This window comes from Macaca mulatta, chromosome 20 (assembly GCF_049350105.2).
Source record: "Macaca mulatta isolate MMU2019108-1 chromosome 20, T2T-MMU8v2.0, whole genome shotgun sequence".
In the NCBI taxonomy this organism is placed as follows: domain Eukaryota; kingdom Metazoa; phylum Chordata; class Mammalia; order Primates; family Cercopithecidae; genus Macaca; species Macaca mulatta.
The window spans coordinates 29815807-29841869 of NC_133425.1; the positions used below are offsets into that span (position 1 = coordinate 29815807).

The 26063-nt window shown below is 47.7% G+C and overlaps 2 protein-coding genes and 1 pseudogene across 13 annotated transcripts in view; 2 read left to right on the forward strand and 1 right to left on the reverse strand.

Annotated features, from left to right (window-relative positions):
* The window catches only part of PRSS36 (serine protease 36), a 44491-nt gene extending 35484 nt beyond the window's left edge, over positions 1-9007 (reverse strand). Inside the window, exon 1 of the mRNA XM_077985917.1 lies at positions 8502-9007. The gene's annotated coding sequence lies outside the window, so the exon portion shown is untranslated. The remainder of the gene's footprint in view (positions 1-8501) is intronic.
* Positions 2898-3152, forward strand: LOC713369 (NADH dehydrogenase [ubiquinone] 1 alpha subcomplex subunit 3 pseudogene; annotated as a pseudogene).
* On the forward strand, positions 8529-24202 carry FUS (FUS RNA binding protein). 12 transcript variants are annotated; one of them, XM_077985922.1, is made up of 15 exons: positions 8529-8617; positions 10777-10801; positions 10892-11061; positions 12203-12344; positions 12549-12734; positions 12925-13191; positions 14810-14844; positions 16333-16365; positions 17131-17234; positions 18001-18130; positions 18372-18473; positions 18606-18729; positions 19071-19171; positions 19292-19439; positions 19729-19935. In XM_077985922.1, the coding sequence occupies exons 1-15, from the start codon at positions 8605-8607 to the stop codon at positions 19766-19768; spliced, it is 1620 nt and encodes a 539-aa protein (XP_077842048.1). In that variant the 5' UTR covers positions 8529-8604; the 3' UTR covers positions 19769-19935. The 12 variants fall into 12 exon arrangements, with proteins under 12 accessions (XP_077842048.1, XP_014981481.3, XP_077842049.1 ...); XM_015125995.3 differs by having other exon boundaries at positions 12549-12727; positions 12921-13191; XM_077985923.1 differs by having other exon boundaries at positions 10892-11043; positions 12200-12344.
* Positions 24203-26063: the final 1861 nt, after the last annotated feature.

The following is a 26063-nucleotide window of genomic DNA, read 5'->3' on the forward strand; positions in this document are numbered from 1 at the left end:
TTTATTCATGCCTACTATGTTCTAGGCCCAGTTAAGGGTAATTTGCAGATGGAAATGTCATTTAATATTCCCAGTAGAAGTTGCTTTTTTTTTTGAGACAGTTCTTGCTCTGTTCTCCAGGCTTGAGTGCACTGGTGCAATCTCCACTTGTTGCAACCTCTGCCTCCGGGGCTCAAGAGATCCTCCTACCTCAGCCTCCCGAGTAGCTGGGACCACAGGCGTGCACCATCAAGCCCGGCGAATTTTTGTATTTTTTGTAGAGACTTGGTTTCGCCATGTTCAAGATCAACCTGGGGTCTTGAACTCCTGGACTCAAGAAATCCACATGCTTTTGCCTCCCAAATTGCTGTGATTAGAGGTGTGAGCAACCCCACGCCTGTTGTTTTGAGTGATGTGAAACAGCAGGTTGTCTCATACCTCAGGGCCTCTGCTTAGGAGTGTGACCATTTCGTCCTGTATGAAATCCTCTGTCCAGAGTTGAAATGGGGTGGAGTAAAATTCAGCTCCTGCTCTCCTTCCCAAGCCTTGGGCCCTGGGGGGCAGGGTAGGGGGTGGGTTTCTGCCTGGAATAAGGGATGCCTTTTCCTAATTTGCACAAAAATGTGCAGCAGGTTAGAGGTGGGGCCTGGGTCTGGCCCGAGCTGCACTCTCACCATCCCTCCACACTGCTCCCCAGCTCAGAGTGCTCCTGAGGGGAGGGCCTTGCCTGCTCTTCCTCCCTTGCCCGCTCTTCCTCCCTTGCCCTTCTACAGGGACCTAGGTAGGGCAGTGACATACATCTGTGGTCCCAGCGCTTTGGGAGGCTGAGGCAGGAAGACTGCTTGAGGCCAGGAGTTCGATGTTACAGTGAGCTATGATTGCACCATTGCACTCAAGAAGCCTGGGCAACAGAGCGAGATCCTATCTCTAAAATATAAATAAATACATACAAGAACCCAGCTAAAGTGCCTGGCCAGGACAGGCTCTGGGTCAAGCTTACTCTCTTCTGTTCGTGCAGTTTTTGTACTGAGAAATGCTTCATTCGTTCAGTTGAAATGTCAACTCCTCACTGGGCACAGTTGCGCATGCCTGTAATACCAGCATTGGGAGGGTGGGGCAGGAGGATTGCTTGAGCCCAGGAGTTTGAGACCAGCCTGGGCAATGTGATGAGACCCTGTCTCTACAAAAAACAAAAATTACTGGGGCATGGTGGTGTGAGCTGCTGGGGAGGCTGAGGTGAGATGATCTTCTGAACCCAAGAGATTGAGGCTGCGGTGAGCAGAGATTGTGCCACTGTACTCCAGCCTGGGCGACAGGGTGAGACCCTATCTCAAAAAAAAAAAAAAAAAAAAAAAAAGTCAACTCCTCAGTGAAGGCTGACCCAGCCTACTCACTGTAAAACTAATCACTCTTCCCCTGTGACTGGTCTTACCCTGTATAGTACCCTCCTCACCTACTATGCTGTGGTGCTTTGTAGGAGTCAGTTTGCTTTTAAATTGGTCATTATAGGCACATGATGAAAAATTAAAATATAAAAGGATCTAGAAAAAGTGAATTACCTTCAATCCTTGATCCCAAGTTCCCCAGATTCCTTCCTCAGAAATAGGCTATGAATTGTTTTTCTTCTTCTAGAGATATTTTATGCATAAGTAAACATACATATATTATCCCTAACTGTCCTGCTTCTCTTTTTCTTATTCTTCTTTTTTTTTTTGCCACAGGGTCTCACTCTGTTCAGGCTGAATGAAGTACAGTGGGGCAGTCATAGCTCACTGCAGCCTTGACTTTTTGGGTAGTACCCCCCACCCCACCCCCGACTCAGCCTCCAAGTAGCTGGGACCACAGTCACACACCACCAAACCCAGCGAATTTTTAATTTTTTTGTAGAGATAGGGTCTCACTATGTTATTAAGTGATCCTGCTGCCTCAGCCTCCCAAAGTGCTGGCATTACAGGAATGAGCCACTGCCTGGCCCTCTTTCTTTTTTAGAAACCCAAATAGAGGCCGGGCATGGTGGCTCACACCTGTAATCCCAGCACTTTGGGAGGCTGAGGCAGGCAGATCACGAGGTCAGGAGATTGAGACCATCCTGGCTAACACGGTGAATCCCCATCTTTATGGGCCAGGTGCGGTGGTTCACGCCTGTAATCCCAGCACTTTGGTAGGCCGAGGCGGGTGGATCATGAGGTCAGAAGATCAAGACCATCCTGGCTAACACGGTGAAACCCCGTCTCTACTAAAAATACAAAAAATTAGCCGGGCCTGGTGGTGGGCGCCTGTAGTCCCAGTTACTCTAGAGGCTGAGGCAGGAGAAGGCGTGAACCCGGGAGGCGGAGTTTGCAGTGAGGCAAGATAGCACCACTGCACTCCAGCCTGGGCGACAGATCGAGACTCTGTCTCAAAAAAAAAAAAAAAAAAAAAAATAGAGGCTGGGCCTGGTGGTGCAGGCCTGTAGGCCCAGATGCTGGTGAGGCCAAGTTTGGAGGATTGCTTGAACCCAGGAATTTGAGGCTGCAATAAGCTTTGATTGCGCCACGGCACTCCAGCCTGGGCGACAGATTGAGATCCTATCTCAAAAAAAAAAAAAGAAAAAAGAGGCCAGGCGTGGTGGCTTACGCCTGTAATCCCAGCACTTTGGGAGGCCTAGGCAGGCAGATCATGAGGTCAGGAGTTCAAGAGCAGCCTGGCCAACATGGTGAAACCCCATCTCTACTAAACATAAAAAAATTAGCTGGGTGCGGTGGCACGTGCCTATAATCCCAGCTACTCAGGAGCCTGAGGCAGGAGAATCGCTTGAACCTGGGAGGCGGAGGTTGCAGTGATCCGAGATCACGCTACTGCACTTCAGCCTGGGTGACAGAGCGAGACTCAATCTCAAAAAAAAAAAAAAGGCCACTGTCGCCACCACCGAGACCAAGATGGCCACGAGACTTAGCATTTTCCTCAAGATTTCCTGGGCCAGGGAGCCAGTGCTGGTCGGATCCTTCATCATCTGGAGCCTCGCTGTAATTCTACCCCCACTTAGCCCCTACACCAAGTACTCCACCATGATCAATGAGGCAATGCCCTACAACTACCCAGTGCCTGTCTGCGATGACGGGAACACGCCCGACGTGCCCAGCCACCCTCAGGACCCCCAAGGCCCCAGTTTGGAGTGGCTGAAGAAATTGTGAGCACCTCCACTGACAGAGGAGGACCTTCCCATGGCTCCCACTAAAAATGTGAAAACCAACCTCTCCCCACCCAAAAAAAAAAAAAAGAAAGAGAAAGAAAAATTGCATTAAATATCTGATCTAGGCCAGGCACAGTGGCTCATGCCTGTAACTGTAACTCTAGTACTTTGGGAGGCCGAGGCAGGAAGATTGCTTGAGGCCAGGGGTTCAAGACAAAACTGGCCAACAAAATGAGACCTCGTCTTTAAAACATAAATTCCGGGGCCAGGCGTGGTGGCTCACACCTGTAACAGCACTTTGGGAGGCCGAGGCAGGTGGATCACGAGGTTAGGTGTTTGAGACCAGCCTGGCCAACATAGTGAAATCCCATCTCTACTAAAAAAAAAATACAAAAAATTAGCCAGGCGTGGTGGCGGGTGCCTGTAATCCCAGCTACTTGGGACGCTGAGGCAGGAGAATCGCTTGAACCTGGGAGGCAGAGGTTGTGGTGAGCCGAGATCGTGCCATTGCATTCCAGCCCAGGCAACAGTGTGAGACTCCGTCTCAAAAAATATATATAAATACAAATAAATAAATAAATAAATAAATAAATATAAATTCCTGGCACGGTGCACACACCTGTAATCCCAGCACTTTTGGAGGCCGAGGCGGGTGGATCACAAGGTCAGGAGTTCAAGACCAGCCTGGCCAAGACGGTGAAATCCTGTCTCTACTAAAAACACAAAAAATTAGCCAGGTGTAATGGCAGGCGCCTGTAATCCCAGCTACTCAGGAGGCTGAGGCAGCGAATTGCTTGAACTCGGGAGGTGGAGGTTGCAGTGAGTTGAGATTGTGCCACTGCACTCCAGCCTGGGTGACAGAGTGAGACTCCGTCTCAAAACAAAAAAAAAAATTAAATAAGTAAATTAAAAGTAACTAACTAACTAAATATCTGGATATCTAAGCCGGGTGCGGTGGCTCATGCCTCTAATCCCAGCACTTTGGGAGGCCAAGGCAGGCAGATCATGAGGTCAGGAGTTCGAGACCAGCCTGGCCAACATAGGGAAACCTTGTCTCTACTAAAAAAATTAGCCGGGTGTGGTGGTGCATATCTGTAATCCCAGTTACTCAGGAGGCTGTGGCAGGAGAATCGCTGGAACCTGGGAAGTAGAGGTTGCAGTAAGCCGAGATTGCACCACTGCTCTCCAGCCTAGGTGACAGAGACTCTGTCTCAAAAAAAAAAAAAAAAAAAATTTATATCTGATATACATGTTCATTTATTTATTTACTGAGATGGAGTCTCACTCTGTCGCCCAGGCTGGAGTGCAATGGTGCAATCTCAGCTCACCGCAACCTCTGCCTCCCTGGCTCAAGCGATTCTCCTACCTCAGCCTCCCGATTAGCTGGGACTACAGATGTGCACCACCACGCTCGGCCAGTTTCTGTATCTCTGGTAGAGACGGGGTTTCACCATCTCGGTCAGGCTGGTCTCGAACTCCTGACCTCGTGATCTGCCCACCTCAGCCTCCCAAAGTGCTGGGATTACACGTGTGAGCCAACACATCCGGCCCAATATCTGATATACATGTTAATTGAAGCTGGGTGTGGTGGTCACACCTTTAATCACAGCATTTTGGGAGGATCACTTGAGCCCAGGAGTTCAAGACCAGCTTGGGCAACATAGCAAGACCCTGTCTCAAAAAAGAAAAATTTAACATTGACTTTCCTGTCAGAGATAGGAAGTAAATAAGACACTTACGGTGAATTTAAAGCACATATGGCAGCTAATGGTGACAGCATCTCACTCCAGCTGACCCTTGGCCTATGGAAGTGGGCCTGGAATGGCCCACTATTCTTAGTGTTGGCAACTAGTTAAAAAAATTAAAACATTCGAGGCGGGCCGGATCACTTGAGGTCAGGAGTTTGAGAACAGCCTGGGCAATATAGTAAAACTCTGTCTCTACTAAAAAATAGGAAAATTAGCTGGGCATGGTGATGCATACGTGTAATCCCAGCTACTCGGGAGGCTGCGGCACAAGAATCACTTGAACCCGGGAGGCAGAGGTTGCAGTGAGCTGAGATAATGTCGCTGCACTCCAAGCTGGGTGACAGAGTGAGACTCCATCTCAAAAAAAAAAAAAAAAAAAAAAAAAAAGAAATGGCCACTTGATGTAGTCTTTCAGAGTCACAGATTTTTTTTTTTTTTTTTTTTTTTTTTTTTTTTTTTGAGACCGAGTCTCATCTGCCACCACAACCGGCCCAGAGTCACAGTTGGAGCCTAAACTCTGCCTCAGCATCTTCACCACTTGTGCCTTTGTCTTTGCAGTTCTGCCTATTATAGCCTTTCTTCCCTTGCTGCTTGGTGAACTTCTACTTATCCAGTAAGGCCTGGCTTCAGTGTTACCATCTCTCTTTAGTGTTCTGTGGTTGTCCACCTGATGGATGACTTACTCTCCTGGCAGGGTTTCCAGTCTGATTCCATGTGATGGCACTTACTACACTCAAGTATACTTTGTGGTCTGTGTGTCTCACCCACATTCACCCACTGGCTGGTCCTGTGGTTTAGGGACTGAGCTCTTCTTTATCCATATCCATCCAGTCGGCCCCATGATTGGAACATACTATGCAGTGCTCAGGCAATGTCTGCTGAAGCGCAGGGCTTAAGAGCAGGCTACCTGGCTTGGGAACCCAGCTTTGCCACTTCCTGTGTAGCTTCGGCATAACTTTCCATCTTTCTTTCTTTTTTTTTTTTTTGAGATGGAGTCTTGCTCTGTCACCCATGCTGGGGTGCAGTGACGTGATCTCAGCTCACTGCAACCTCCGCCTCCCGGGTTCAAACAATTCTCCTGCTTCAGCCTCCCGAGTACCTGGGACTACAGGTGCCTGCCACCACGCCCGGGTAATGTTTGTATTTTTAGTAGAGACAGGGTTTCACCATGTTGGTCAGGCTGGTCTCAAACTCCTGACCTTGTGATCTGCCCTCCTTGGCCTCCCAAAGTGCTGGGATTACAGGGGTGAGCCACTGTGCCCAGTCAGCTTTCTATCTTTCTATGCTTATTTCCTCATCTGTAAAATGTCATCCTTAGCAGGGCGAGGTGGCTCACACCTGTAATTCCAGCAATTTGGGAGGTCGAGGCGGGTGGATCCTCTGATGCCAGGAGTTCGAGACCAGCCTGGCCAACATGGTGAAACCCCGTCTCTACTAAAAATACAAACATTAGCCGGGTGTGGTGGCGCACACCTGTACTCCCAGCTACTCAGGAGATTGAGGTGGTAGAATCGCTTGAACACGGGAGGTGGAGGTTGCAGTGAGCTGAGATGGTGCCACTGCACTTCAGCCTGGGTGACAGAGTGAGACCATAGCTCAAAAAAAAAAAAAAAGATAAAATGTCATCCTCACATCAGCCTTTTGTTGTGAAAAATAAAATCAAGAATTTACTCAAAGCAGTCAGAACAGTGCCTGACAGTAAGTCTTGTTAAAGTGTTAGCTATCATATATTATAGATGAGCACAATGTATATCATTATTAAATGTCAGCTTTATTATTTGTTTGAGACAGAGTCTTCCTCTGTCGCCCAGGCTGGAGTGCAATGGCACGTCTTGGCTCACTGCAACCTCCGCCTACTGGGTTTAAGCGATTCTCCCGTCTCAAAGCGATTCTCCCGTCTCATCCTCGTGAGTAGTTGCGATTACAGGTGCGTGCCACCATGCCCGGCTAATTTTTGTGTTTTTAGTAGAGACGGAGTTTCACCACATTGGCCAGGTTGGTCTCAAACTTCTGACCTCATGATCTGCCCGCCTCGGCCTCCCAAAGTGCTGGGATTACAGGCGTGAGCCACCGCGCCCGGTCAGCTTTATTATTAAATGTTAGCTTCATCTGCTTTGTACACTAATGCATACCCAGTGCCCAGAACAGTGCCTGGAACATACTAGGTGCTAAATAAATATTTGTGACTTAATGCATGAATGAGGGTGGACTTCCTTTCTTTTGCTCTCACTGGAGAGTTGAACTCTCCTTCCAACGCGGGTGGGGTGGATATTGGCGTATTCAGGGCCATCAGGGCTGAAGTCAAGGGCTTAGTGGGGCTTAATTTGCTGGGGGGGGCCCAGGACATGGCCCTCATTGTTTCTCTAGAAGGAAAGGTCCAACCCTCAAAAGACCTTCCGGAATCCCGCTGAAAGTTAAGTTGGGAAGGAAAACCTGCATGCGTATGTATCAGGAATTAACGTCTTTTGTCTTGCTTTGTTCAGTAGTTTCAAATTGCCTTCTCCAGGCAAGGCTGATGAAAGTGCAAGTTGCAAGTTAATTTGAATTTTTCTTTCTGCTTTTGCTCTCACAGGAAGTGGAAAGGCAACCAAACACTCTAGCATTCATGCCACCAAAAAGAGGTTTTGCAGTTACAAGACCTGGATTCGAATCACGACTCCTCTTAGCTGCCCTGTAATCAGGCACAATTACTTGGGTCTCTGAGTCTCACTTTTCTTATGTAGAAAACGGAGATATGTTTACCTCCTTCGTAAGACTGATGAGAAGGAAATTATCTGTGCATTTTGAAACCACTTAAGCCTTGTACACGTTTTATTTCTGGGATCGCCACTGGTTCCCTGGTAGGGCTTCAGAAAAATAAAAAGGAGGTCCCTGAGCAAAGGCTGGGGGGCCCTTCATCTGAGGCCAACCCTCTCTTGTCCCAAGGATGGCCTGGACTGCTCCGCCCCGCGGCTCCCCAGGGGCAAAGCCGCGAGGGTCCGGGTGAGAGCCCAGTGCTGGACCAGCTCGGCGCTCAGGGGTCCCGGCCGAAATCCCTGCTGTCTTTCAGGTCAAACGTCATAATTCCCGAACCCCAGAAAGGCCGAAAAGCAAGGCAACCCCGAAAGACGACGAAGTCAACACCAGGGCGCAGGGCCAGTGTGCTGACGACGAGGGAGGCTGGAGCCGCGGGGACAAGGCGCCCCATACAGCGGCAAGAGGGCGGAGGGCAGGAGCTCGCCGTCCTGGGTGAAAGCGGGGCCCAGCGAAGAGGCCCGGCCACAGGAATGTCGGTTCCACCCCGCGACTCCCGGCGGTGACTCCAGTTTCGTCCCCAGCCGCCCGGCCCCGCCCCGCCCCGCCCCCAGCGGGCACTCAGGCCGTACCACTGTGCCTTCATGGGGGTGGAGTTAGATCGTGGGCTAGTCCTGCCGAGGAGAGAGGGGTTCTTCCCCCAAAAATATCATTATGTATAGTATTTGCATGATTCTAGTTAACTCGTTTCCCATCTGCATGCTCGGAACCTCTACCTACGCTAGGAAGGGGGCGGAGCGCTTTCCTGCCTCCCCCTGCTCTTCCGCGTTTGGTGCGCGCCTGCGCGGTGCGTAGGCGGCGGGACCTACTTAAGCTTCGACGCAGGAGGCGGGGCTGCTCAGTCCTCCAGGCGTCGGTGCTCTGCGTTGTTGGAATCTTGTTGCTTGCTTGGCTGTGCGCGCGTGCGCCGACATGGCCTCAAACGGTAGGTAAGGGCGCGAGGCGGCGGCGGCGTACCGGGCCGAGGCCTCCCACCTAGGCTTTTCATTTTCGGTGGGACCGGGGTGGCGATCCTGTGTGGGATTCTTTCGCGCCCCTGTGGCGGGAAACCGCGGAGAGGGGTAACTGGAGGAGGCTGGTGTCGCCATTTTGTTTCGCTCCTCTGGCCCTCGCGCGCGGGGCGGCAAGTCTTCTCTTCGCAGTCCGTTTGCTTGGGGTGGTCGTTGGGAGGGACGCTTCTTAGGGGCTTGAAGCATCAGGTGAGGGTGGAAAATGCCCGGTTTCCGTGGCCTCGCCTCCCCCAACTCCCGGCCCCGCGCTCAGGCCCGCTTTGTCGCAGTGCTGCATCCGGGCACTCGCGGTGCGCACGCGCTCTGCGGGCCCCTCCCCCTTCGCGGTGCGGGTACCCCTTCCCCGCCTCGTGTCGGTTCAGCTTTTTGTCGCGAGACCCTTCGCGGAAGACTTGGCGGCGCGCGTCCGGTGTGAGCCTTGTTCCTCTGGTCTTTCGCGAAGGGGCGGGACAGCTCCATTCCCGCCTCGGTTGCCACGCGGCTGGGGGCGGAGGCTCGGTATCTGGGCCGCGCTCCGGCTTAACGGTTTGGAGGAGGTGGTCGTGGATCCACCAACGGACTCGGTGACCTGGCCCGAGAGTTTTTCCCGCCCCATTTTTTTTTTTTTTTTTGAGTCAAGATCTCCCTCTGTCGCCCAGGCTGGAGTGCAGTGGTGCGATCTCAGCTTGCTGCAATGTCCGCCTCCTGGGTTCAAGTGATTCTCCTGCCTCAGCCTCCTTAGTAGTTGGGATTACAGGCGCCTGCCACCACAGCCCGGCTAATCTTTGTGTTTTTTAGTAAAGACGGGGTTTCACCATGTTGGTCAGGCCCGTCTCGAATTGCTGGCCTCAGGTGATCCGCCCTTCTCGGCCTCCCGAAGTGTCGGGATTACAGGCGTGAGCTTCCGCTCCTGGTCTAAATTTCTTTTTTCTGAGATTGGGACGGAGAATAACAGCCGTCGAGGCCACACCCTCTCCTGGTCCTTTCCCTTTTCCTGCGGGGGAAGCGCCGCGTTTCCTGCGCTGGGAGGATGAGTTGATCTTGTTCGTGTATTTAAAGTGGGGCGTTTCAAAAGGGCTTTCGTTGCTTTTGGTTCGCCCGGGGGAAGGCAGGGTAGATGAGAAAACAGAACCATCTGGAGCCCCACGGCTGGGGACTCGAGTACCTGTTGACTTTGGCCTCTTAAGGCGAGCACTTGGATGATCTCTGTCATTTGGGGTCCAAGGGCTCTTGATTCTCTGGCTTTGCACTAAAAAGCCCACTACTTCTCCGGAATTGGTCAAAGAGTGAAGAATGGCCTTTTTTGAGACATTCTTCTGTGGGTCTGGGCTGAGAGAGTAGAGGCCACAATCTGAACACTGCTCGAATTCAAACCTGTGCTACTTGGTAGCTCTACGACTTTGGGAGCGAGTTAGTCTGTTTTGACTCCTGGCAATAATGGCTTTGTCATAGAGTGGATGAAGCGAATGCGCGATGTTTTAGAGCAATCACTGACATGAATTGGTCTTGCAGAAAGTTGTGGCTGTCCACCAAGACCTTGGTTTTTCCAACGGTTAAGGCTTCTGGGACTCTGTAGAAACTTGCATTTTCTTCACTTTTTCTTTTTTGTAAGAACACTTGGCTGATAGGCCAGTTTGCTACTCTTCTCAACCAGTGTCTCAATGGGGGAATTTTATGCCCTTTATTGAAACGTGATGCTTTTTTTTTTTTTTTTTTTTTTTTTGAGACGGAGTCTCGCTCTGTCGCCCACGCTGGAGTGCAGTGGCGCGATCTGCAACCTCTGTCTCACGGGTTCAAGCGATTCTTCTGCTTCAGCCTCCCAAATAGCTGGGATTACAGGCGTGCGCCACCATACCCGGCTAATTTTTTGTATTTTTATTAGCGATGGGGCTTCATGTTGGTTGGAATTCCTGACCCCAAGTGATCCATCCACCTCGGCCTCCCAAAGTGCTGGGATTATAGGCGTGAGCCACCGCACCTGGCCTGTGTGGTCCTATTTATTCATCAGTGCTTGAGTTAAGGAATTTAGCTTTAATTCAACTGTTTCAGAGTGGCGGCTGAAGATAATATGATTGTATTTTTTTTTTTTTTGCAGATTATACCCAACAAGCAACCCAAAGGTGAGTGCTGTTTTTGGGCTTCCAGAGTTTGTAGAGGGGAAGGGTGGTCAAGCTGTGTTTTCTGATCACGCTGGTTTTCCTTTCATCTAGCTATGGGGCCTACCCCACCCAGCCTGGGCAGGGCTATTCCCAGCAGAGCAGTCAGCCCTACGGACAGCAGAGTTACAGCGGTTACAGCCAGTCCACGGACACTTCAGGCTATGGCCAGAGCAGCTATTCTTCTTACGGCCAGAGCCAGAGCAGTGAGTCTTTCTCAGCAGGTCACCTCTTCCTGCTCTTTCTGAATATTGCTTTTCTTTTTTTTCTTTTTCTTTGGGAGACGGAGTCTCATCCTGTTGCCCAGGCTGGAGTGCAATGGTGCTATCTCAGCTCACTGCAACATCCGCCTCCCGGGTTCAAACAATTCCCCTGCCTCAGCCTCCTGAGTAGCTGGGATTACAGGCACCTGCTACCACGCCCTACTGATTTTTGTATTTTTAGTAGAGATGGGGTTTCACCATGTTCGATAGGCTGGTCTAGAACTCCTGACCTTGTGATCCACCTGCGTCAGTCTCCCAAAGTGCTGGGATTACAGGTGTGAGCCATCACGCCCTGAATGTCCCTTTTCTTAAACCTGAGCAGGACTGAAGTGTTGAAACTCTTCCATATTTCTTTTCCCTAAATGAGTGTATAATTCTTAAAACTCTTTGGGATCTGAGTCCTTTACAGGGCATTGTGGCACACCTGTAGTCCCAGCTACTGAGGAGTCTGAGGCAGGAGGATCCCTTGAGTTCAGGAGTTTGGGGCTGCAGTGAGCTATGATAGTGACTGAACAGCGACTGCATTCCAGCCTGGGCAGTGTATTGCGGCCCCATCTCAAAAAACAAAAATGTTTTTTGGTTTGTGATTCTGTTTACATTTGTTTTCTTTGGCTTTTAATTTTTATGACTCTCATTTCCCATCTCAGCATGAAAGAGCATATTTTCTAACGGGAGAACCAGTTTTAGGCCAATTCTTAAATGGAGAAAATGGTTATGCTTGAAACAAATGTATGAAATCATGTGATACATAAGGAGGTGGGATTTGCCCCAAGGTCCTGAAGTGTAACTAAGAAAGGTGGTTGTCCTGTACGTAACTGCATGCACAGCTGCATATCACAGTGCTGTTAACAGGAATCCTTGGGCTTGGGATTAGAGGGTGTTGGGGTTGGCGGGGTTAAATTGGAACTGTCTTAGGATAGAAGTTGGAGCATTAACTTTGGGCTTTGAAAGGAGGGTAACTATCTTTATGAGTTGCAAGATTATGAACAGCTTCTGAAAGGCTGACTTTTTGGGTATAGGTATTAGGTTGTATATGTTTTAACACATTTCTTACATTTTCTTTTTCCTGGTGGCTTTTGTGACTTCTTTTTTCTTGTAGCAGGCTATGGAACTCAGTCAGCTCCCCAGGGATATGGCTCGACTGGCGGCTATGGCAGTAGCCAGAGCTCCCAATCTTCTTATGGGCAGCAGTCCTCCTACCCTGGCTATGGCCAGCAGCCAACTCCCAGCAGCACCTCGGGAAGGTACGGTGGTGTCGATGTCGGGGAAGGCTTGAAAAGAGGGGTGAATTGATGAGGAATGATAAAGGGACCAGCAGCAGTAGGAGCAGTTTAGAGGTGTAATTGGGGTAGGGGAGCCTGTGTTGAGTACAGAGAATGGAATCCACTAAAAGGAAATTGGGGGGGTATGCTGGGATTGTGATTGTGTTTTTTGTTTGTTTTCCTTAGTTACGGTAGCAGTTCTCAGACCAGCAGCTATGGGCAGCCCCCGAGTGGGGGCTACGGCCAGCAGCCTAGCTATGGTGGACAGCAGCAAAGCTATGGACAGCAGCAAAGCTATAATCCCCCTCAGGGCTATGGACAGCAGAACCAGTACAACAGCAGCAGCAGTGGTAGTGGAGGTGGAGGTGAGATGTCCTCAGCTTTGTCTGCAGCCCATTTTCTATAAGGATTTGTATTCTGTTTTAGCCTAAAAGGGTTCCTGTTTTATTTCCTAGCTGTCTTTTTAATTTCTTTTGTACTTCATTGCCTGGCACTTGTCATACCTTTTTGTGCTACTTTACAATTTTTTTTTTTAAACCATCCTTTTTTTTCTCACAGGTAGCTATGGCCAAGATCAATCCTCCATGAGTGGTGGTGGTGGTGGCGGCGGCGGCGGTGGCGGCGGCAGCAGTGGTGGTGGTGGTGGTGGTTATGGCAATCAAGACCAGAGTGGTGGAGGCGGCAGTGGCTACGGACAGCAGGACCGTGGAGGCCGTGGCAGGGGCGGCAGCAGTGGTGGCGGCGGCGGTGGTGGTGGTTACAACCGCAGCAGTGGTGGCTATGAACCCAGAGGTCGTGGAGGTGGCCGTGGAGGCAGAGGTGGCATGGGGTAGGTGTCTCATGAGCCAGGGAGTATCTTTGGTGGGGAGTGTGGAGGATTGCATGAATCTCCCTGAAGCCAGTCCCTAATGCATGGTTTAGTATTCTTGTTGTCTGGGGGATCTGTGAGGGCTTTGATTTGGGGGCAGTGATTTTCTTTTTACATCCCCATTTTATTTTTGTGAGAATTTGGGAGCCTGAACTCCCATCCATACCACCGAATAGAGATTTTGAGTATTGATACTTGTTTCCAAAAAAAAGAAATCATACATAGATTTCCAATACGTATGGATTGGAGTCATTGATATCCTAGGCAAGAAACATGGAAGTGAAGACTTCTTTCTCTGCAAGGGAAACCGATGAACCCACTCCTGGGAAATAGTAGGGAAACTTGGTATGTGTGTTCCCGTGTGTCCTCTAGGGAGTTGGTAATGGTTAACCTGACTTCAGCTTCCAGGAATTGGTTACTCTTCCCGTTTTCTGTAGTCATTTGAATCCACGAGCTTGATTTGCACCAATTTGACCGACATTGATTTTGGGTGTGACTTGGTTTATGGGACCAACTGACTGAAGTGTGCAGACCTTTTGGGCAAAAATATGCTTGACAGTGGTCTCCCACCTAGTTGTTCCACTGTCTGCCTTACCCTGGTTACTTAAAATTCATCAGCTTGTCCAACTGGACCTTCTTTCCTTCCTGCTGAAGTTGATTTGAAGTAAAACCTTAGATTTGATGTTAAAACAGTTGTCAAATCTGTCGGTAAATACGATTTGAAGGACCCTACTCTGTCTCCCTTGAAAAAGGGCAGGAATGTCAGTGTAACTGTTTTTGGAAAAAGTAGATTTTTAAACTGAGTTTGGATATGGTAAGTATGCAGAGGTGGGTGGGGGCAATCTCAAAAACGTACAAAAATGAGGAAAACTCTGTTGTGTGCGTGTGTTTAATGCAAAACTTTAAAAAGAAAAACAACTGTTATGTGACTGTTAACTTGCTCTGCATTTTATGTGCCACAGGTATGAAAGGTGACATTGCAAAATACTCCGCTCTTCTCGCAGTGTAGAAGGGGTGACCCCGGGGGTTGGGGGAGATTAAAAACAGCTCAGTAGTTAGGACAGAGCTTAGCTAAGTTTGTCTTGCTTTAAGGGGAAGTTGCCTTTGGTTTTGACTTTTTATGGAATGGGGTTGGGTCTGCTTGCTGCTTTCAAAGCAAAAACCACAAAAGTGTGTTCAAGGCTACCCCAGCCTGGTGTGAAATGTCTTCTGGGTAAATTGGGGTAGGGTTTTTAAACCAACTACTTGGTTGTCAACCACTTGCGACAAGAGGAAAAAAAAACATCTGCTCCATCGGAAGAACGACCAAGGAAAATGGGTCATTTTTTTCCAGAGGAAATAGATACATAACCTTTTAAAGCAAAATCTTTATAAACTGTGTCTGAGAAATTGCACACGTGTGTGTGACATGCTCAAAGGTCAGACAAGGGGTGGTCAGGAAGGGATGTATTTTAGTAGCCACTTGTATCTTTTTCCAAAAACACCTACCTGTGTTTGGGAAATGTTAAACAAAATCAAAAAACACCCTTTTGTAGCCGTTGGAAGCTTCATGTCCTTTCTTCTAACTTGTCTTCTCCAGCGGAAGTGACCGTGGTGGCTTCAATAAATTTGGTGGTAAGTGAACAGAGTTTCCAAAATTCCCAACTCCCAGCAATGCTTTGTCTGATTGTTCATTTGCAGATGTCTTAGCGTGTTAATTTAAATGTCAAAGGTTTTGAGGTGTCCAGAACCACCTCCATAAAGGGGTAGGGTAGAATGCCACCTGTTGCCTGGTGTGTGCTAACCTGGAGCAGGCAGGGGTAAGATTCAATAGTCGTCTTTTACCAAATGGGTTTGCCCCAGGTTAATAAGAGGGGTTTAGTAGGCCTTGGACAGGGCTGTTGCCACACCTGGCACTTAGTGACCATCATCATGAGAAACTGGAGAGTGCGTGCTGGAACACGTGGTGCCATCTTGACTTTAGGATCCTTTTGATCATTGTGTCCAAGGCTTGTGTGTGTGTGAGAGTGGGAGACAACCTCCAAATGTTTTAATTCTGGAAGAGGGATGTAACATTGCCCTAAGAATGGTGAAGTTGGTATACCTTTATAAAGTACGGAATGGTGTCAATGAATGCAATTCTATGTATATGGACTTAACTCAGATGGGCAAATAGAAACTAGCTCTGGGAAGGAACATGTGCACTACTTCAAGAAAGATTGGAAGCATGTGTGGCTCATGGGAAATAACCAGGTCTTAAACAGCACAAACTGAATTCATGGACCAGGAAGGTCTTAAACAGCACAAACTGAATTCATGGAAAAATGACAAATTTGAGAAGTCTCCCAGTAAGCTGGAACTTTTCTGGTTTGGTTAACTAACAAAAGGTTTCTTGATTTGTCTCAACATTTAAAGCCAAAGGCTTGGGTTCATAACTTAGGTGTCATTGCGTGTGGGTACAATATTTATATATGGCGAATTCAGATAAACATTGGTCAAAGATGGTCTCTGGAAAAACAAAATAGAGGCTGCATTACGAAAGTAAGATTTCTGGTCTGTTCCCTGGGACATGCTTAAAAAATACAATAGCTATTATGTATGGTTTTTATTTTCATGTGGTTTTGGGGAAACATAACACGGTTTTAAGGATGGTTTCTAAAGATGAAATTAAAAATTGTTCCACAAGGGATAAGTGTCTTTGGTAAAGTTGGGAGAAACTGGATGGATGCACATCTCATGGCTGGTGGCGAGCCCATCTCTCTTCTCTCGGGTGAGAGAACTGGGCCAAGCTGAGTTGGTTTGTTCACTTTAATGGGTCTCCCTTTCCCCTGCCATCTGTGCTGAGGACATTTCCCAGCTTGAGCTGGGGGAGGCAGCATTTTCTGAAGTGTGGAGTTGTCTCTGTGGAGACTCAAGTTACAGATCTTAAGGGGCCTGCCTAGAATTTTCTCCGGGCAGGCGACCCAGGAAAGGGTTTGGAGTGAGGCTGTGAGCACTTACATGATATTTTACAAGTTTGGATTTGGTGTTGATTTTTTTCCTTGTCCATTTTTTCCTGTTGACTAACAGCTCCTCTTCCTTGTTTTTGTTTTTTTTTTGTTCTTTTTTTCCATGTCACTTAAGGCCCTCGGGACCAAGGATCACGTCATGACTCCGGTGAGTTCACAGGTGGTGGCATGAAGAGTGGCTAAAGTGGTATCAAGACTTTGCCTGGATATTCTTTGAAACTATTATAAAAAGGAAACTGAAAAAAAGGGGATAGAGAAGGAAGGGAGTTAGGTGTATCCTTAGCTAGCAGTGAGAAGTATTCATTATTAAGTATTTCTCAGAAATACCTGGCTTGCGGGTTCCACCCCCAGCGATTTAGAAGGTCTGAGATGACCCTGAAAACCTACCTTTCTAAGAAGTCCCTAGTGATGTTGATGTGTCTGCACCACACTCAGATGGTTTTTACAGCAGTGGTTTTTTAAAAATGTGGATCATGTCCAAGCTGATAAATAAAAACTAGTGAATGAAAGACCAGACCACAAGAAGTAAAGCATTGAACTCTTGTTTAGATTGTATTGATGTTTGTGTACTAGATTTGAATGTAAAATGGGTCTCTTAATTCGGGACCTTCAACTGGAAGTTGATAAATACTGATGGGCTTTTTTGTGTGGTCTTGGGCATTTCACTCCTGAGCCCGTGTTTCCATACTGTATACTGTGTGTTAACATGTTTCAAAGGATAATTTTCAAACTAAATTTGAAATTTATCAGCGTGGGTGGCATATAGGGACTCAAAAGGGATGTGGATTTTTCAGTTGTCTTCATAAACCAAATAATATGAGTTGCTTGATGGATACTAGGTGCTTTAGGTTTTTTCCTATGTCATTTATTTTACCTTTTCACATTCGCATTTTCTTCTCTGTTCAACAAGCAGAACAGGATAATTCAGACAACAACACCATCTTTGTGCAAGGCCTGGGTGAGAATGTTACAATTGAGTCTGTGGCTGATTACTTCAAGCAGATTGGTATTATTAAGGTACTTGTGGAGCGGAGTGGGTGCTTTCTGTCAGTGTTGCAGGCTTTTGGATTTCACACATTAGTAAAAGCAAGTCTTTAATGGTTGCCAGCAGTAAAAACAAATCTTAATGGTTGTTGCCAGCTTAATTTGTTGAGGAAAGAGCCTTAGTTACTGTTTTCTAAAAGAAGTTCTATCTTAACACGAAAAGTATAACTGATAAGAATGCCCTAAACTCTGAAATTTGTACTTTATAGTAACTTTTAGTTTTATCCTTCAATATTGGAGGGAAAGACAGTTTTCCTCAATGGAGGTTTACATGTGAGGTAGGACGAAGTAACTAGGAAGAGGGGAGCTGAAGTTTGGGAATGATAAACCTCATGTTCTAGAGGAAGAATATGGAAAGGGAGTACTGTAGCCTTTAAAATTGATGTTACCGGCCGGGCGCGGTGGCTCAAGCCTGTAATCCCAGCACTTTGGGAGGCCGAGACGGGCGGATCACGAGGTCAGGAGATCGAGACCATCCTGGCTGACACAGTGAAACCCTGTCTCTACTAAAAAATACAAAAAAACTAGCCGGGCGAGGTGGCGGGCGCCTGTAGTCCCAGCTACTCGGGAGGCTGAGGCAGGAGAATGGCGTGAACCTGGGAGGCGGAGCTTGCAGTGAGCCAAGATCACGCCACTGCACTCCAGCCTGGGCGGCAGAGCGAGACGCTGTCTCAAAAAAAAAAAAAAAAGAAAAAAAAAATAAAATAAAATTGATGTTACCTCATTTTGCTTTCTTCAGACAAACAAGAAAACGGGACAGCCCATGATTAATTTGTACACAGACAGGGAGACTGGCAAGCTGAAGGGAGAGGCAACGGTCTCTTTTGATGACCCACCTTCCGCTAAAGCAGCTATTGACTGGTTTGATGGTATGTATGAGAAGGCTGGCAGAGGTGGGGCTGAGGATATAGGGCAGCAAGTCATAGGAAGCAAGTCATAGTTTGAGGGTTCATTTGAGTCTTCCGGCACTTTAGCTGCGGTTTCAAATAGTCTCATTTTTGCTTATGAGTCAGTAGATTATAAACCATTTGAGAAAGGCACGCTTATCTTGTATTTTTGGATTAATGTTTCTTGCATTTAAAGTCTCTTGATACTTTTTTATTTCTCTAGGTAAAGAATTCTCCGGAAATCCTATCAAGGTCTCATTTGCTACTCGCCGGGCAGACTTTAATCGGGGTGGTGGCAATGGTCGTGGAGGCCGAGGGCGAGGAGGTGAGGAGCTACCTGCTGTTGGTGCAAAGGGGGGTGATGAGAGTAGAGAAGATGGTAAAGGCTTGCATGGAATGGGTTAGGTTTACCAAACTTGGAGGGGGAGCAGACCCATACTTGTTTTATCTGCATTAGGACCCATGGGCCGTGGAGGCTATGGAGGTGGTGGCAGTGGTGGTGGTGGCCGGGGAGGATTTCCCAGTGGAGGTGGTGGCGGTGGAGGACAGCAGCGAGCTGGTGACTGGAAGTGTCCTAATCCGTGAGTGAAACTTAAATTTTTTTCTTAGTTCTCTCACATGCCTGCTCTTTGATATTATGGTAATGAGGTGTGTGCGTGTTTTCCAAAGAAGTAAATGTCAAGGCCACACTGTTGGGGTCAGATTTAGCCAAAAGCTTACCTAGGTAAGGTTGATGTAATGGGAAAGGTAATGGATTGGGTTTCAGTAATGATTTTTGTTCCTGGCTTTGAGAAGCAAGCCTTTTTGTCTTTCTGAAGCCTCAGTTTCCTCACTGTATCTCTAAAGTCATGGTAGTTTTTTCCTACTTCTAGGTCTCGTCTATTCCCCATTCCTCTAGACTAATTGTCTTCCTTCTCCTTAGCACCTGTGAGAATATGAACTTCTCTTGGAGGAATGAATGCAACCAGTGTAAGGCCCCTAAACCAGATGGCCCAGGAGGGGGACCAGGTGGCTCTCACATGGGTAAGAAAGGCAGACCTGTTGCTAAGGAGCTGGGACCAAAGAATCCTTAATTTTTCAGCAGGGAGGCTCGGGGAAGGTAGGGGAATGGGAATATGATAGATCTTACTTCTTTTGTCCTAGGGGGAAACTACGGGGATGATCGTCGTGGTGGCAGAGGAGGCTATGATCGAGGCGGCTACCGGGGCCGCGGAGGGGACCGTGGAGGCTTCCGAGGGGGCCGGGGTGGTGGGGACAGAGGCGGCTTTGGCCCTGGCAAGATGGATTCCAGGTGAGACTTTAAATCAGAATAAAAAAGTAGAGCAGGTGAACAGAGGCCATAGGATAACAGGGTTTTGTTGAGAAAGTGGTTTCATTTTGAGGGCTAGATGGAAGGACCTGAGATTGTAACCAGTAGTGGAGAGGGAAGGAAAATTAACTCAGGAGGAATGAATCTGTAGACCCACTTGAGATAAGATACTCGCTGATTTAGGTAGGAGGGGCAGATAGGATATCTAGGCTTGGAGAGACTGGTAACTCAAATACAATGGATACTTAATTTTTTTTTTTTTTTTTTGCAGGGGTGAGCACAGACAGGATCGCAGGGAGAGGCCGTATTAATTAGCCTGGCTTCCCAGATTCTGGAACAGCTTTTTGTCCTGTACCCAGTGTTACCCTCGTTATTTTGTAACCTTCCAATTCCTGATCACCCAAGGGTTTTTTTGTGTCGGACTATGTAATTGTAACTATACCTCTGGTTCCCATTAAAAATGACCATTTTAGTTAAATTTTGTTCCTCTTCCCCCTCTTCAGTATCCTGGAAGATTGATGATGTCCCAATCAGGAAGGTGGGGAGTTTTCCTGTTCAGATTACCCTGCCCAGCAGGAACTGGAATACAGTGTTTAATCCAGGGGAGAAGGCCAAATGATACCCCTTGAGAGCAGATACGAAACTTTCCTGTCATGGGCAAAGTTGGATGTATAAATGAGAAATGAAGAACATGGGATGTCATGAGTGTTGGCCTAAATTTGCCCAGCTATGGGGAATTTTTCCTTTACCACATTTATTTGCATATTGGTCTTAGTTTATTTGCAGCAGTTTAAGAACTTTTTAAGAACTCTTGCATCTTTTGGCACATTTAATGGTGAGGCTCAAACAAATTAGATTTAAATGGGGCAGTATTCACATCTGACCATGGTGGAGAGTGCTTAGCCACTCTGGGTCTTTCACAGGGAGAGTAACTTAGTGCCTGCTGAGTGCTGCAGAGTTTGTGGAGTCAGGATCTAATCGTCAACCCTGGGAGACCAGACAGTTAACGGCTGAGAAGGAAGTACGTGAATTACATGGCTCTCAGAACCAGAAAATGGGAAAGCTGGAAGTGAGTCCTACTCAAGATTTCTTGACTCCATTTCCGTTTTATGGCATTTTGACTTGAAACCATCATGCAGGAGATCCTGAAGAGGCCAAATTCCTATCCCACACTGGTTTACTTAGGTCTTAAGAGGATGCTACAATAAGAGACTTGGGAAACGGAGATGGTGAAGGGGGGGAAGGTTTTCTGCGAAAGGAAGGTAGAGATAGTTGCTTGTATTTAAAGGAGGTGAGTGACTCCCTTCGTAGCTACCCTGGTGAATGGGGTTTGGGTAGATACTTGCTGTAAGGAGACTGGTCTGGCTGGGTCACTTTCACATCCTGCCTGTACTCGGAGGGCTTGAGGTCATTGACATTTTGAGATTTTAGGCTTGATCGTTTTTGATTGGAGGGTGGAAGGCCCTCCTGAGGGAATGAGTGATAGAGCGGAGAAGGGGTTGCAGCCAGTGAGTTAAAACCTTGGAGCAGTGCCCTTCAGTCTCTTACCATGTGGCTGAAAACTTGCACATACCTGGCAAGCAGTTACTTTAAAGCATGCTTTTTATTTTAATTACACAGAGCATAAAATTAACCCAAGAGCAAAAAGGTTTTAGTTAACGGGGTTTTCAAACTTGGTTTATAAGACAGCTGCCATCACAAACATAGCTTATAAATGTGCTGGGGACCCCCAATTGGGAAGTGCTTTCATCTCAAATTTTTATTTTTGGAGACTTGCTCTGTCATGCAGGCTAGAGTGCACTCTTGGCTCACTAACCTCCGCCTTGCGAGTTCAAGCGATTCTCCTGCCTCAGCCTTCCGAGTAGCTGGGTCTACAGGCCCACCTAATTTTTGTGTTTTTAGTAGAGATGTGGTTTCACCATGTTGACCAGGCTGGTCTCAATTCCTGACCTCAGGTGATCCACCTGCCTTGGCCTCCCAAAGTGCTGGGATTACAGGCATGAGCTGCTGCACCCGGCCGTCCTCAAATTTTCAAGTGTGTTCCCTAAGTATGTTTTTACAGAAGAGTTGCTGCAACCTTGAATCTTGGTGATTTGAGGCACAGAAGCTAGGACTTTATTTTTTGAGATGGAGTTTTGCTCTTCGTCCCTAGGCTGGAGTGCAGTGGCGCATTCTCGGCTCACTGCAACCTCTGCCTCCTGGGTTCAAGTGATAGCTGGGATTACAGGCATGCGCCACTATGCCCAGCTAGTTTATTTCTATTTGTAGTAGAGACAGGGTTTCTCCATGATGGTCAGGCTGGTCTTGAACTCCCCACCCGAGGTGATGCGCCCACCTCGGCCTCCCAAGAAACTGACTTTTAAAAGGAATAGCAGGTTTACCTTCCCTGCCAGCATTGGAGTGCTCTCTAAGCAACAGTAGGCTAAGAGTAGTCTGGCATGTTGAAGGATTGTCAAGTGGGCCTTCCCAGGCATTGCTTTGACTTGGTACATGTAGAGAAGTCCTCTGAGAACAAGGATGTGGCAGTTCTGTCCCTGTCCCTGCTGCTGTTGGTTTCTTTGTTAAATGTTTAGTTGAAATGGCCAGATAGGATATTTCTGAGTAGTTCACTGTTGGTGCTTTGCCTATCAGGATTCTAGCTTTGGTTGTGGTCCCCTGATCTCTTTCTTCCAGGAGTGGAGGAGGTTGAAGCTCCTTGTAAGACCTGATTACTGGGACCGTTAGTGTCAAGTTCCTGTGCCCTTCAAATGGCTTATGTGATTGGCCTTGGCCTTAAAAGGAAATAGGGTCCCAAGTGACTGTTCAGTGGGTAGGTCCAGTTTGGGGGCATTTTCCAGGAGAACGGATAGAGACACCTAGCAGCCGAGAGAACATTGGTGCCTCTGAAGCCAACCTCCCACCTCAGCCTCCCGAGTAGCTGGGACTACAGGTGCTCCCTCGCTACCATACCTGGGTAATTTTTTTTTTTTCTTTTTCTTAATTAGGAGGGTTTCACTGGGTTGCCCAGGCTGGTCTTGAACTGGGCTCAAGTGACCTGCCTGCCCCAGCCTCCCAAAGTACTGGGATTACAGGTATGACCCACCGTGCTTGGCCAGAATACTCTTTTGTTTTGTGAGATGGAGTCTCGCTCTGTTGCCCAGGCTGGAGTGCAGTGGCACAATCTCAGCTCACTGCAAGCTCAGCCTCCTGAGTAGCTGGGACTACAGACGCCCACCATCGTGCCTGGCAAATTTTTTTTTTTTTTTTTTAAAGTAGAGACAGGGTTTCACCGTGGTCTTGATCTTCTGACCTTGTGATCCACCTGCCTCGGCCTCCCAGAGTGCTGGGATTACAGGCGTGAGCCACCGTGCCCAGCCCAGAATACTCTTAACTGAATGATTGAAATCTGTCTTGAAGCATTAGGTGCCCCATTTTTGTGAGTTGGAATTGGGACAGGCTAACTAGGAAGTGAGGAGGGTGGGGAGAGGTGTGCTGTAGGTCTGTTTGCCCCTTCCTTGATGTAGTCTTCGGTTAGCCCTATCAGCTTTTTTTCCCCATCTCGTGCCAGGCCTTTCTGGGTTTCAGTACTTGGATGCTGGGCTGCAGTTAAGTCAGTGGTGGGTAGATTGACCAGGAGTTAAGCTCGTGTGAGACTTGACTCATTGATCACCTTTAGGCATGTCTTCCTACTTCCAGTCTTCCTACTTCCAGTCTCATCCTTTTTAAAGAAAAAAAAAAAATTTTTTTTGAGACAGTGTGTCACTCTGTCGCCTAGACTGAATTGCAGTGGTGTGATCTTGATCAACTGCAACCTCTGCCTTCCACCCCCAAGCAATCCGCCCACCTCAGCCTCCAGAGTAGCTGGGACGGGACTACAGGCACCTGCCACCATGACTGGCTAACTTTGTATTTTCTGTAGAGATGGGATCTTGCCATGTTGCTCAGGGTTGTCTCAAAACTGCTCTGGGCTCAAGTGATTCTCCTACTTTGGCCTCCCAGAGTGTTGGGATTAGAGATATGAGACACTGCGTCTGGCTATGAAAATTTTATTTTCAGTTGACTTGCATATATTTATGGGGTACAATGTCCTATTTCTGTACACGTACATATTGTGGAATCAAATCGGGCTAAGTAACGTATCTGTAACTTTATATCATTAGCATGAATGAGAACATATAAAACCACTCTTAGCAAATTTTGAAATTTATGTTACTTCAGCCCTTTTATGCTGGAGGTTGCAAATTTTGTGTGTGTGAATTACCAGACCAAAAATAAAAACAAAAAATGATTGAAGACAGACTTCAATCATTCAGGAATGGTGTATTCTGGGTAAGCGTGGTGGGTCACACCTGTAATGGAACACTCAGCATGGCATAAATGGGTGGAGACGGGTCTCCTTATGTTGCTCAGGCTGGACTCGAACTCCTGGGCTTAAGTGATCTTATTGCTCTCAGCCTCTTAGCTGGGACTATGGCTGCATGCCACTGTGTCTGGCATATTTATGAACTATAGTCACCATGCTGTGCAGTGGCTTACCAGAACTCATTTCTTGTACCTGAAGTGTTGTACCCTTTGTCTCCCTGCTTACCCATACCTCCAAGCCTCTGGTAACCCCCATTCTACTTTCAGCTTCCGAGTTTGACTTTCTAGATTCCATGTATATGAATTCAAGTAGTTTTTCTGTGGCTTACTTCATTTAGCATAATGTCTTCTAGATTCATTGATTCACCCATGTTGTTAAAAATAACAGTTTCCTTTTAAAAAGCTGAATAGTGTTCTGTTGTGTCAACATACCACATTTAAAAATCCATCCGTTGGCCGGGCGTGGTGGCTCAAGCCTGTAATCCCAGCACTTTGGGAGGCCGAGACGGGCGGATCACGAGGTCAGGAGATCGAGACCATCCTGGCTAATATGGTGAAACCCCGTCTCTACTAAAAATACAAAAAACTAGCCGGGCGAGATGGCGGGCGCCTGTAGTCCCAGCTACTCGGGAGGCTGAGGCAGGAGAATGGCGTAAACCCGGGAGGCGGAGCTTGCAGTGAGCTGAGATCCGGCCACTGCACTCCAGCCTGGGCGACAGAGCGAGACTCCGTCTCAAAAAAAAAAAAAAAAAAAAAAAAATCCATCCGTTAATTGGGCACTTGGGTTGCTTGCATATCTTGGCTAGTGTGAATAACACTGCATCGGGTGCGAGTGCAGATGTCTCTGACGTACGGATTTTTTTTTTTGATCAGACAGATAGTCTTGGTCTGTCACCGAGGCTGGAGTGCAGTGGTACAGTCTTAGCTCACTGCAACCTCTGCCTCCCAGGTTCAAGCGATTCTCCTGCCTCAGCCTCCCAAGTGGCTGGGATTACAGGTGTGCACCACCACACCCAGCTAACTTTTGTGTTTTTAGAAGAGAGGGGGTTTCTCCATGTTGGCCAGGCTGGTCTCAAACTCCTGACCTCAGGTGCTCCGCCTGCCTCCATCTTCCAAAGTGTTGGGATTAGAGGCGTGAGCCACCGTGCCCAGCCGACGTAGATTTCAGTTCCCTTCAATGTACACCCAGAAGTGGTATTGCTAGGTCATAGGATACTTCTATTAGCTATTTGAGGAGACTTCCTACTATTTTCCATAATGGCTGTATTAGTCCACATTTCCACCAACAGCGTACAGGGGTTCCTTTCCTCCACGTCTTTGCTAGTTATCTTTCATCTTTTTGATACAGCCATTCTAACAGGTGTGAGGTGACATTTCTTGTCCCTTTTAACCGTCCACCATGGAGTCTGTAACCAGGTCTCACTTTCTATCGTAGCCTGCAAGAGAGGCTAAACTTAGTATGGAATGTGAGGTCCTATCTGCAGTCATTCCTCCCTAGTATTCTGACTCCATTTTTACCTTTGGATCCTCAGTTCTGACCAACCCTCTCTTTTTTCATCTCTAACTATATTTTGAAATTTTAAAGACACGGGGTCTCACTTTTGGCCTGGCTAGTCTCAGTAGGCCCTAGCGTTATCCTTCCACCTTAGGCTCCTGAATGACTGGGACTACAGGTGTGGTACTGCACCTGGCTATTTTGGAATAATTTGACTTCGAAGAATAGGTCTACAATTGCGGTGTTCACTTTCTTAATGCAAATGTCTTCAATGGCGCTGGCATATATAAGCTGAAAAAGTATTGTCAAGTGGGTTGTGCCAGCACATCTGACCAGGATTTTTTGTTGTAGAAATATTGGATCCTCACCTGGGGCCAGGAGTTCGAGATCAGCCTGGCCAACATGGTGAAACTCCGACTCTACTAAAAATACAAAAATTAGCCTGGCGTAGTGGCAGGCGCCTGCAGTCCCAGCTACTCGGGAGGTTGAGGCAGGACAATCGCTTGTTGAACCCAGGAGGTGGAGGTTGCAGTGAGTGGAGATCGCGCCACTGCACTCTAGCCTGGGCGATGGAGTGAGACTCTGTCTCAAAAAACAAAAAGAAGTATTAGATCCTCAATCTCAAGGTGTTCTAAGAGCTTTTGGAGACCATTGAGTCTAAAATTCCCAGTATCCTTGAGGCAGTAACAGACTGGGAGAATGTAGTTTATGAGCAGGAGTTTGGAGCTGGAAGAAATACTGCTTTTTGTTGGTGGTTAATGCTGTCAGCT

Coding starts and splice junctions, on each gene's coding strand:
- FUS (XM_077985922.1), top strand. Junction 17,235..18,000: donor AGCAGATTGGTATTATTAAG/GTACTTGTGGAG, acceptor TGCTTTCTTCAG/ACAAACAAGAAAACGGGACA. Junction 18,131..18,371: donor AGCTATTGACTGGTTTGATG/GTATGTATGAGA, acceptor TTATTTCTCTAG/GTAAAGAATTCTCCGGAAAT.